The sequence below is a fragment of the Nicotiana attenuata genome, unplaced genomic scaffold, assembly GCF_001879085.1.
Source record: "Nicotiana attenuata strain UT unplaced genomic scaffold, NIATTr2, whole genome shotgun sequence".
Taxonomy (NCBI): domain Eukaryota; kingdom Viridiplantae; phylum Streptophyta; class Magnoliopsida; order Solanales; family Solanaceae; genus Nicotiana; species Nicotiana attenuata.
In genome coordinates, this window is record NW_017670779.1 from 424,537 (window position 1) to 436,834 (window position 12,298).

The 12,298-nt window shown below is 36.4% G+C and overlaps 2 protein-coding genes across 2 annotated transcripts; one reads left to right on the forward strand and one right to left on the reverse strand.

Annotated features, from left to right (window-relative positions):
* Positions 1-6,119: 6,119 nt before the first annotated feature.
* LOC109243244 (calcineurin B-like protein 10) lies at positions 6,120-7,577 on the forward strand. The gene is made up of 4 exons (XM_019410155.1): positions 6,120-6,131; positions 6,216-6,396; positions 6,866-6,948; positions 7,353-7,577. The coding sequence occupies exons 1-4, from the start codon at positions 6,120-6,122 to the stop codon at positions 7,575-7,577; spliced, it is 501 nt and encodes a 166-aa protein (XP_019265700.1).
* A 720-nt stretch (positions 7,578-8,297) lies between these two features.
* Positions 8,298-9,104, reverse strand: LOC109243245. Its single transcript, XM_019410156.1, has one exon. The coding sequence runs from the start codon at positions 9,102-9,104 to the stop codon at positions 8,298-8,300; it is 807 nt and encodes a 268-aa protein (XP_019265701.1).
* Between the last annotated feature and the right edge of the window lie 3,194 nt (positions 9,105-12,298).

Sequence of the window (12,298 nt, forward strand, 5' to 3'; positions counted from 1 at the left end):
AGTGACAGTAATGAAATTTAAACAACAAGTAGCATATCAATGTTAGCTACACTGAACTAAGCAATTAGTGCAAAACGAAAAAAAAACAATTAATAATATTCTAAGGAAACAACAACCAAAGAAAAGTGCAACAATGAAGAAATACCAACAAGAGTCACTATCGAGGTATCTCCTTGTAGTCTCAAATCATAAGAATAAGTCACACTCTTTCCTTATATCACCATGGGAGCCTTGCATTCAGTTTTGAAAATTATTGTCCTGAAATAGCATCCCGCATTTTAGCCCACCTTATCACACTATATGACTTCTAGTAGTTCCCCTACTAGCCACGCGTATCAAGTCCACCTTATCTCACCGCATGCGTTGCAACCCCAAAACCTTATACCATCGCATGCGTATCAATATCACAATATATCACAAATTGTACCTCAAGTGCCCAATATCACAACTTGCCAGAGAAACCAAACAATAACAGTATTTTCATAGTAAAGAGCCCATGGATCAACCACAATGTACATAAGAGTCTCAACAATAACAACCGGAATGAACAACTCAACAGAATGATATTTCACAACTTAAATTTTGCTTCAAAGTGAATAACGACCTTTATATCTCAATACCAATTTCAACAACAAGATATATCCCGATTTGACAACTTCAAGTAAAGAGTTCAATGATTAAATAATGAAAATGGAATAAAGTAAACAAGAACTTCAATTAAACATGTAGGACAATTAGCATGTAAGAGAATAAGACAAGCAGACATGTGAAAATAGACTAGAAATGATGACTATAATATGTTAAGGTAACTCAATTACGGCAGGAAAGGAATCAACATAGCTAAAACTGGAAATTTCCACATTTAGCCCATGTACACACTCGTCACCTGCGTATACGGCTTTCACATATCACAATTATCACAACCAACACAAATTCTAAGGGGTAATTCACCCACACAAGGTTAGGCAAGTCATTAACTCAAATCACGCAAACTCAATCACTAGTAGGCCTTTGCCTCGATTATCCAACTCTGAATGGCTCGAATCTAGACAAAACAACTTCATACTATAAATGCAAACTATCGGAAACTAATTCGAACAATAAAATTGTGATCTTTACAAAAAAATAAAATGTTAACTAAAAAAAGTCAACTCGGGCTTGCGCCTCGAAACCTGACCAAAATTACAAAATCCGAACACCCATTCGATATCAAGTCAAACCAAACAAGAATTACTCAAATTCGACCTCAAATCGCCATTCAAAACTTAAAAATTTAGTCTAGGACGTTTCCACCATTTTCTCCTAATTTTCCAACTCAATCCACTAATTAAATGATGAAATTAATGATAGATTCATGTAATTTAACCCATAGGAATTCTTACCCCAATAATCTCTTTGAAAATCTCCCAAAAATTCACCTCACACTGAGCTCTCTAAGTCCAAAAGTCGATTATGAAATAAACCCTCAAAATTTCCCCTTTTCTGCCCAGCGAATCCGCTTCTACGAGCCTGGGGTCGCACCGGCGGAAAAATCATCGAAGGTGCAGATTCCACTTAAGTCCAAAAATCCCGCTTTTGTGGACCATGGCTCACACCAGCGAGCCTGCTTCTGCGGAGAACATGTGCATCTATGCTCTCGCTCCTGCGAAAGGGTTCTACTTCTCTGACCCTAGGCTTGGCCAGCCATTTCCGCTTCTGCGCTTCCTCACTCGCTTCTCCGAGTCCGCTTCTACGAGACTCTGACCGTGTCTGCTTTCCCAGCTGCAGGCCACCATTCGCTTCTGCGATCAAGCCCTGGCATTTGCGAGTCCGCACTTGTGGCCAGTAGTGCGCAGGTGTGATGATCCGATAGGTCATTTATAGTTTTAAACCTTAATTTTGTATTTCGAAACCTCAAATAGCTCTGTTTAGCCTTCCTCAATTTGTGTGAGTTGTCCGTGTCTTCTTCCAAAAGGTTTTTATGTGAAAATTGATTAAAATTTGAAATCATATTTTAGACTCATTTGAGTTTACTTCGGTCAACGTTTTGAGCAAACGAACCCGGATCCAATTTTGACAGTCCCGGTAGGTCCGTATTATAATTTGGGACTTGGGCATATGCTCGGAATTGAATTCAGAGGTCCCTAGCTTGAGTTATCGCAATTTGATGAAAATTAGAAGTTTAAAGGTTTAAGGAAATTTCAAGTTTGACCGAAGTTTGACTTTGTCGCTACCCGGTCCGGATTTTGGTTCCGGAACTTGGTATAAAATCATTAATGTATTTATGATTTGTCTGCAAATTTTGGTGCAAAACGGAGTTGATTTGACGTGAATCGGACGTCCGGTTGTTAAAACGAAAGTTCTTAAGTTTCATTGAAAATTTCATTCATTTTGGTGTCCGATTTGTAGTTCTAGGTGTTATTTTGGTGTTTTGATCGCGCAAGTAAGATAATATTTTTGAACTTGTGTGCATCTTTGGTTTGGAGCCCGAGGGCTCGGGTGAGTGTCGGATAGGCTACGGATGTTTCGGACTTAGAATTTTATGGGTTTTTTAACTTCTGTTGTCACCTGGTGCATTGTGCTTCGTAATCGCAAAGGGGAAACTGGGCTGGGGTGGATTTCATTAATCGCGAACGCGATATCTAGGTCGTGCACACTGAGCAATGGGGGACTTACCCTTCGCAAACGCGACCAGCTTCTCGCGAACGCGTAGGCTTTGGACCTGGGAAGGGGATCAGTGTTTTCCTCTATGCGAACTCGAGCAATGGCTCGCGAACGCGAAGTCTTGGGGGGAGAAGCCTTCGCGAATGCGTAGGCCATTTTGACTGATGTGCATCGGCGAACGCAACAAGTCCTTCGCAAACGCGACAGGTCCTTCGCAAACGCGATGAAGACCTGACTCACAGACCTTAAAATATTTCAAATACGGGATTTCACCTATTTTTCACCATCCTTCCATAGAGCTCGGCCTAGAGGCGATTTGGATGAGAAATTTCACCACCCTTTCGTATGTTAGTGTACTTTAATATATTTTTCCATTTCCATCATCACCCATTAATTTCTAGCCTTAATCTTTGTTCTTTTATGGTAGAAAACTAGGAATTTGGGAAGAATTGAAGATTTTTCTAAATTCAGGATTTAGACCTCAAAGTCGGATTTCGAAAATAATTACATAATCGGGCTCGGGGTGAATGGCTAAATGGGTTTTGGTCCGAATCTCGGGTTTTGACCAAGCGAGCCCAGGGTTGATTTTTTTTTACTTTTCGGGAAAAGTATAAAAATCTTAATTTTATGTATTGTAATTGATTTTCCTAGCATTATTTGATGTTATCGAGTCGATCTTTGTTAGATACGATTGGTTTTGGAGGCGGATTCTAGAGGAAAGGCTCCGGTAGAGATCTGAGTTGATTACGGAGAGAGGTAAGTGTTGGGTTTAACTTGATTTGAGGGAATTAGGAACCTTGAGCTATGTGCTATGTGAAATTCATGTGTTGTGGCGTATATGCGAGGTGACGAGTGTATATGCACCACCAAAATACTTGTTTCCTTTTTTCTCTGCATTTTATTAATTATTTCATTTCATGCCTTAACTATTACATGCTTTAAATGCTTCTCATGCCTTTATTTGCTACTTGTCACTTATTATTCTCGTGTTAAAAATGTTAGATTCTCCTATGCTCCCATGATTTGCTGCTACTTGCCTTAAATGACTCACCTGTATCCTTTAGTTGTCATTTATTTGATTTGTCTTACTATTTAGTATAAATCATAGTGAATTCTTAATTTGAGATGATATTTCCTTTCTGGTTCTACTTCATATCCATTAATTGTAGAAAATTCTTGTGATTCGAGCTATTAAATTGATTGCACTTATTGATTTATTCATATTGTAAGGTAGGATTGAGTTGCGTGCCTGCAATAGGTGAAATGAGGGTGAATTTATATTGACACGGTGGGATCGGATTGTGCGCTGCAACAAGTGAAATAAGGGTGGATTGATATGGTGAAATATGATATTGATTCTGATTATATGGTAGGACCGGGTTGCGCGCCGCAACATATATTTACATATTATTATTGGTATTATTATGGTGGAATAAGGGAGAATTGTGTTGTACTGTGGGATCGGGTTGCACGCCGCAACAGTTTATGTGATTTACGTTCCTTGTTGTATTGTGTTGGCTTCAGTACTTTCATACGAGACTCTAAGGATTGGTATTTCTGGCATTTACTTGTTCTTCTTCGGAGATTTAGCTACTTTTATGTGTTAACTGCTTTAATTCGTTTCTGTATTTTTCTTTCCTGTCATTATTTTATACTGCGTACTGGTTATTGTAAGTGATTGCCTTAGCCTCGTCACTACTTCGTTGAGGTTAGGCTCGGCACTTACAGAGTACATGGGGTCAGTTGTACTCACACTACACTCTACACTTTTGTGCAGATTTTGGAGTCAGTCCCAGCGGCAGTCCGTAGATTGCTCGGGTCGGCCATTGAGTGGAGACTTGAGGTACAGTTGTTCAGCGTCCGCAACACCTAAAGTCCCCTTTTTCTTTATCTTAGCTGTGTGCTTTCCTTCAGACAGCTTTATTTTTATTCAGACCTTTATTTGTACTATTCTAGTAGCTCGTGAACTTGTGACACCAGATTTGGGGTTCTATTAGATATTTCAGTTGTTATGGTTTTCCACACTTTACCTCAAATTTATTTCAGTTATTTCAGCTTCGTTATTATTATTTGATCTAACTTTTAAAAATGGATAAACTATTCTAATGTTGGCTTGACTAGCAGGTGAAATGTTAGGCCCCATCATGGTCCCGAGGGTGGAATTTCTGGATCGTTATAGCAGGTGCGATTGCACCAGAAACAGCCCAGCTTTAGCAGTGAGGTCAAGTCCAAATTGTTCCGGATTCGATCCGAATCACACCCGGGGCCTCCGGGACCCGCCCGAATATACCAACATGTTTCAAAGCACATAGCGAACCTACTCAAGGCCACAAATCTCATCAAACAACATTGATTCTTAGAATCGCACACCAAATTCAAGCATATGAACTATGAACTTCCGAAGCTGATGACGATTCTTTCCAAAACAACTCCGATTAGCTTCAAATTTTGCACACAAGTCATAAATGATACTACGGACCTATTCCAACTTCCGGAATCGGGATCCGACCAAATATCAATAAAGTCAACTCCTGGCCAAAGTTCCCAAATCTTCCAAACCTTCAACTTTTTAATTTTCGCCAATTCACACCGAAACGACCTACGAACCTCCAAATCAACTTTCGGACACGCTTCTAAGTCTAAAATCATCATACGGAACTAGTGAAACCATCAAAACTCCATTCTGGACCGTCTACACAAAAGTCAAACTTCGGTCAACTCTTACAACTTAAACCTCCAACTTAGGGACTATGTGTCTCATTCCACTCCAAAACTCACCCGAAACCTAAATCAAACACCCCGACAAGTCATGTAATCACAATATAACACAGAGGAGGCAATAAATAGAGGATCGGGGCTAAATACTCAAGACGACCGGCCGGATCATTACATTTACTTTATTATCTATGTAAGTAAATTTTTATTCGATTTTTAAACTCTTTTTTGTTATCTAGATAAACATAGACGTGTACCCTATATATTATATTTATTTTAAAATAATTTGCTTTATTCAAATCTAGCTATAGTGTTTTAAAGAACTATAATTATATGGTTTTAAATGTGAAAGAGTTTTATAGTTATATGGAGTAGTTTTTTTCTCTTTTGCCAGAAGCGAAGTAGTCTATAAATAATTAGAAAATGTAACAAAAGTTACTAACATGATTGTATATGATCATTAACCGAATTAAGTATGATAACATGATAACAAAAGATAAATTCCTTTTTAATTTTAATTCCAATTTAAAAACTTTAACTATAAATTCAAAATTATCCTTTAATTCAAATTATATATATATATATATATATATATATATTGTCACCAGTAATTGCAAATCCTCATATTGTCAAAAGATGGAAATATCTTGTACATGGTAAGCATTCCTATCACGCCTCTGTTTTTCTGTCTACATAAAAATAGCTGAAGGTTCAGCTGATCTGGTGGAGCGACTTCTGCAGGAGTATTACAATACATAATGATGGACTCTCTGGTAATCCACGAAATCTTCTCTGATTCTGGTATTAGTCTACTGTTTGTCTTCAATATTTTTTATATTTATTTGGTGGGTATACAGAGTTCGAGCTCGTTAACATTTTCGGAGAAAATCTGTGCTGCATTTTCCCCCATTATTGCAATTGTTGAAGCTTTATTCTATGCTTCGTCTGGTTGCTTCAGATATCAGCAGCATTTGCACCGTCCCAAGAAGTTGCGATTTGATTACAGGGACGTCGCTCGACTTGCTAACGGATCTCCATGTAAATTTACTCATATTTGCTCATCTCCAACTTTATTACTTCTGTTATATTCTATGACCAATTCATTAAAAATAAAAAAAAATTAGAACATGGACAATTTTTTTGTAGGGTTAACTGACGATTTTGTTTAATTTACTGTTATACTGCTTTCTAGGAGTCTTTTAGCTTACTAGATTTTCTTGACACTAGAAAGTAGGGCAAATACAAAAATGACCGATCGATTAACGAAACTAATTGCATTCGCTAGTCAAAAAGTATATAAAATATGTATATGTTTTGTATATAATACACATATATATAAAACATATATATATTGTACGCTAAAAATATACATTTCTCTAGAAAATATTGCGAACTTCTAAGACATCTCATATCATGCTAAATTAGGTGGCTGATGTAGTTTCATAATTCGATACTGTTTTGGAAAGTGAAACTTAAAGTTTGAAATTTTATGAATTTTGATTTCCAGTTACAGTAAATGAAGTGGAAGCATTATGTGATATGTTTAAGAAGTTGAGTAGTTCAATCATTGATGATGGTTTAATACATAAGGTAAGCAGTATTTTTCAGCTATGCTTTTATAATCAGTAGTTGAAAGCTTATAATTGATATTATCCAACCTCTATTTGTTTCTGGGCAAACCTTTCGATTTCGACGAGTAGGTCTACCGGGAGGCAGTTTTAGAATTATTATTTATTAGAAGTTGCCAATTAAGGGTTGGAGTTTATTATCTGGGGGCAAATCAAAAGCAGAAAAGGGAAGAAGACAACTTTAAAATGGCATGGGTTCGAGCCGTGGAATCAGGTTGAAGAATACATTGATTGAACAAAGTTTAAAATGAGGAAAGAAGTTGTCAAAAGAATCTGGCCAGTGTCAACTTTGCCATATGAGAGCATATTTCGTTGTCTAGAGAATCATCTTAAGTTTATCTAATGATAAACTTCCTTTTTATTTAGATTTTTTATCTTTTCGATGAAAAGAAAAATGGAGGGATTGAGTTTGAGGAATTAATCCATGCACTTGATGTCTTCCATCCATATGCTCCAATTGAAGAAAAAATAGACTGTAAGGGGTTCAAAGACATTCTTTGGATTCAAAGAATTTCAGGTCAGCTGATGTTTGTGTTAAGAGAGGCGGAGCCAGAATCTGTATGTTATAGGTTCGGGGTTCTAATTTTTTAAGTTACTGAGTTCTAAATTAGTACTCTCCCCGGCCTATAATACATGACTTTTTTGCCTTTTTATTTTGGTCCAAAATAAGTAACCTTCTATGTAACCATGAAGAAATTAATTTTGTTTTTTCCAAACTTTCCCCTTGTTTACAAATCCCAATTTGTCAAGTTAACAATATGCTAATTTTAATTAAAGGTAATTTAGTCAAAATACTTATTTTTTAGAAGTTAGTATTTTCTTAAAGGATATGCCAGAGGTCAAAAAATCACTTATTCAACCGAAGAGAGTAATTAGTATATATTCAATAAATTTAATTAGACAAATATATAATTTGGACCAAAGCTACTAGGTCAGGGGCTAGCTCCGCCCCTGTTTAGTGGCGGATGTAGGATACTAACTTTTACAGTATTTCTGACACAAAACACACACATATATATATATATATATATATATATATATATATATATATATATATATATATATATAAACCAACTGAAATTAAATCCTTGATCCACATTGAAATTTAAGTATGCCTATAATGCGTCACTTAAAAGAAGAATTAATTTGAGGAGCAAAAGGAAACCAAAACCTGCAAAATATCAAACTCCCTGTTTCTTCACAATTATAAAATAAATAATTTTCCCCATCCAAATTTTCCCTCTTTAATATACAAAATGTAATATCCAGAAAAAAAATGATGTAGATTGTACAAAACAAAAGGCGAAGAAATCAAAAGTACCATTTGAAGATCTTCATTCTCAGATCAGCTTTACATTTAGCATTCGTAATTGAAGCCACCGCCGGAGCTTTTGCCTTTGGAATTAGTCCATGAATGCCTTCACAAGTAACTCTGATTCCAACTTTTTTGCTTTTCAACTTATCCATTTTCGCTACCACCGTTGTATCCAAATATATCTTCAACGGTAATCCACGTTTTCTCTTCAGATCTGATTTCAAAGACGTAACAGAATCCGCATCGAGGACTTCAGATGCCATTGACAAAGTCGAGTGAATAATAGTAACATTATTCGGACCATTACTAAATCCGTGGAATGATCCGTTCGCAATTACGACGTTATTTGACTGTAGAGTCATGGAAATATCGTCGTAGTTGTAAATGAGCTTCTTATTAGTGTTTTTCGCGGAGAGCGTGAGGTTGAGTTTTGTACTGAGGCGCGTGGCGTCGTCGGAGCTGGTTATGAGTTTGAATTGCGTAATTTTGAGGGAGGAGACGGAGAATGTTGGAGGTTTAGGGCGGAAGAGGAAGTAGAAGGCGGCGCCGGCGATGGCAGCGAGGAGGAGGAGGGTGCAGATGATGAGGAGTGACCAGAAGCAACTAAGGCAGAAGCAGCGGCGGCAGCTGCAGCGGCGACGGTTGTGTCGGTGGTAGGCGGTTGGAGTTGGTCTGTACGGAATGCGATTTGGGTTGTACATTTGGTTTTTGATCGGAGGGAATTGAGGAGGTTTTGCTGCGGTAGCAGTGGGATTGGTGGCAGTGCCATTGGATTTGGCTGAAGGATGAACTCTGTCAGTCATTTTAGAGAGTGGAATGAGCTTAGATTTAGCAGACGAAAAACAGAATATATACTGCTCTTAGTTTTCATTTTTATACTAAGGCGTTTGACTTACCATTGAGGGATGCGGTGCATTAGATAGGTAGGATCTATATTCATTTTAATTTTTTAGTCTTAAAAAACGGATAGGCTTAATTTAGGTGGCTTTTAAGTTAAAATAGCTTTTAAGTCATAAGTTAGAATTCTAGCTTTTGGCTTTTGGCTTGTTTTTGCCATTTTAGTTTAAAAATAAGTGCTTTTTACTCTATCCAAACACTACAAAATGGTTTAAAAGCACTTAAAATAAACCAATCCAAACGGGCACGAAATTTTTAATAGAGAGTTTTTTCGCCTAAATGAGTCTTTCGTCAAACAAATCTGAATTAGTTAGGTATGTATATAAATGTTGCACAATAAAAATATTACTCCCTCCGATTCACAATAAGTGACCAATTTGTTTTTAGCACATCCATTAAGAAAATACTAAATTCTATACAAACATACCTACTATGACTAAACTACCCCTAATTAAACATTTAATGTGAGGAGTAAGAGAACTTTTTAGGGATATGTACATAGGGGTTATTTTGTAAAAACAAATTGAATTCTTTCTTGATTACATAACTGGACACTTATTTTGAACCAAAATGAAAAAGCAAATTGGTCACTTATTGTGAACCGGAGGGAGTATTAAATTAGTTAGGTAGGAAATTAATGAAAGATTTTTTTTTAAACTACAACAATAACAACATACCCAGTATAATCCCACAAGTGGAGTCTGGGGAGGGTAGTGTGTACCCAGACCTTACCCCTACCTAGCGAGTTAGAGAGACTGTTTCCAATAGACATTCGGCTCAAGAAAAGGTGAAAAGAGAGAAAGGAAGAAGACGAAGAAGAAAGAAAGAATAAAGGGATGAAGGACGATAAGGAAAAGGGGAGAAAGACAAATATAGTAACAACAACCACGGGTGTTCATGGTTCGATTTGGGTCGGTTTTTTCCTAAAAAAAAACCAAACCAAGTAAGTTGGTTTTTCAAATACTGGAACCAAACCAAACCAATTAAGTCGGTTTTTTATCGATTCGGTTTTTGTCGTTTTTGTCGATTTTTTGATTTTTTCGATTATTTATCGGTTCTTTTCTTAAATATGAGACATACACTACCAAACACATATTCCTGCCACTACATTTTCAACGTAACACTATCAAATCAATTGCTCTTTGAGAAATCTATCATTTACCAAAATATATTGATGATAATTGAATCAAATAGTGATGAATAATTTAAGTACACAATTAAAAATCGATTATTTTTAACATGAAATAAATTCTTGTATTTAGCAAAAAAAAATTACCAATCAAACTAGAATGTAAAGGCAAAGAATTAGATTATTATACTAGCAAAGAAATAGACTAAAAACACAAATGACTAATGTGTACTATAAAATTTTAGAAACTTTATATAAAAATATACATATATATAGGCGTAATAATAAATTTAAATAGCTACTTTTATAGTCGGTTTGGTTCGGTTATTTTCGGTTATTTTTTGATTAAAACCAAAACCAAACCAAATTTGATTGGTTTTTAAAATTCAAAACCAAAACCAAACCAAACCTAAAAAAGTATCGGCTTTTTGGTCGGTTTTCGATTTGGTTCGGGTTTTCGGGTTTTTATGAACACCCCTAACAATAACAACAACAACAACAACAATGAAATCAGTAACAGAAAATAGCATCAAACAGTAACAAACTGGAACATACGATATACAGAGTGAACGAAAAAGAACAAGAGAGCTACTAATACTACTAAAAAAGAACGGGGAACTCTCGACTACCTACTAGCCAACTACCCTAATCTTCGACCTCCACACCCTTCTATCTTGGATCATGTCCTCAGTGAGCTGAAGTAGCGCCATATATCTTGCTTAATCACCTCTCCCCAATACTTCTTCGGCCTTCCTCTACCCCTTCTCAGACCCGCCATGGCCAGCCTCTCACACCTCCTAACAAGAGCATCCGTACTCCTCCTCTGCACGTGCCCGAACCATCTCAGGCTCAACTCTCGCATCTTGTCCTCCACGGGGGCCACTCCCACTTTGTCCCGAATAACTTCATTCCTAATCCTATCTCTCGTGGTATGCCCACACATCCATCTCAGCATCCTCATTTTTGCTACTTTCATCCTCTGAACATGGGAGTTCTTGACTGGCCAACACTCAGCCCCATACAACATAGTAGGTCTAACCACCACTCTATAGAACTTACCCTTAAGTCTTGGTGGCTCCTTCTTATCACACAAAACACTAGATGCGAACCTCCATTTCATCCACCCCGCACTGATACGGTGGGAGACCTCATTATCAATCTCCCCGTTATCCTGGATTATAGACCCGAGATACTTGAAACTATCCCTCCTCAAGATAGTTTCAAGTATCCCGAGGAGGGGTAGTTTCGAACCAAATATGCGAGTCTATTTTCTTAGATTTTTGAAACTCCTGATCTTAAATGTATTATGATATTTTTATGTCTATTAAATTATGTATTTAAAGGTAAAATATAAAGTTTAAAATTAAATTATTTTTACATATAAAAATATGTTATCTTTATAATAATAGATTAAAAAGGAAAAAGTCACATAAAATAAAAATAAAACTAATTGAATAAGAACTTGGTTGATACAAAAGGAGGATGTAATGTAAGAAAGGGGTTTTAGAAGCTTTAATTTGGTTGTTGGGGGAGGGAATGAAAATTGTGAAGTAAAGGCAAAGCAAGCGTCAACGTCTATTTTCTTAGGTTTTTCCTTGCTTTGGTTCGAAACCAATGAGAGCGAGGGACTAGTGAAAGGATAGTGAAAGAGAAGTAGATAACCACCACCGACTAAATTCAAATTATATTAACTTATCATGATTAAGTGATAAATTAAGATAGAAATATATAATATTAATTGTGATTTAATAATTACCATACTTACTAAAAATATATATGTTATCATGTATTATTGATTAAGTTTTTAGCATGTATCCACAAAGGAAATGGATACTTACACCTTAACAAGTTACTAAGAAGTTGGGAATCTCTTTAGCTAACTTGGCTTCGGTTGCTTTGCCTTATTCTTTCTCTTTTCACTTCTTCTCCTTCGCGTTCATTTTATTTTCTCTTTGCTTTCCCCTTTTGGTT

Bases quoted from the DNA above. Each gene is read 5' to 3' on its own strand.
- LOC109243244 (XM_019410155.1), top strand. The intron at 6,397-6,865 runs GTAAATTTACTC...TTTGATTTCCAG, and splicing joins ACTTGCTAACGGATCTCCAT to TTACAGTAAATGAAGTGGAA. The intron at 6,949-7,352 runs GTAAGCAGTATT...CTTTTTATTTAG, and splicing joins ATGATGGTTTAATACATAAG to ATTTTTTATCTTTTCGATGA.
- LOC109243245 (XM_019410156.1), bottom strand. From the start codon at position 9,104: ATGACTGACAGAGTTCATCCTTCAGCCAAATCCAATGGCACTGCCACC.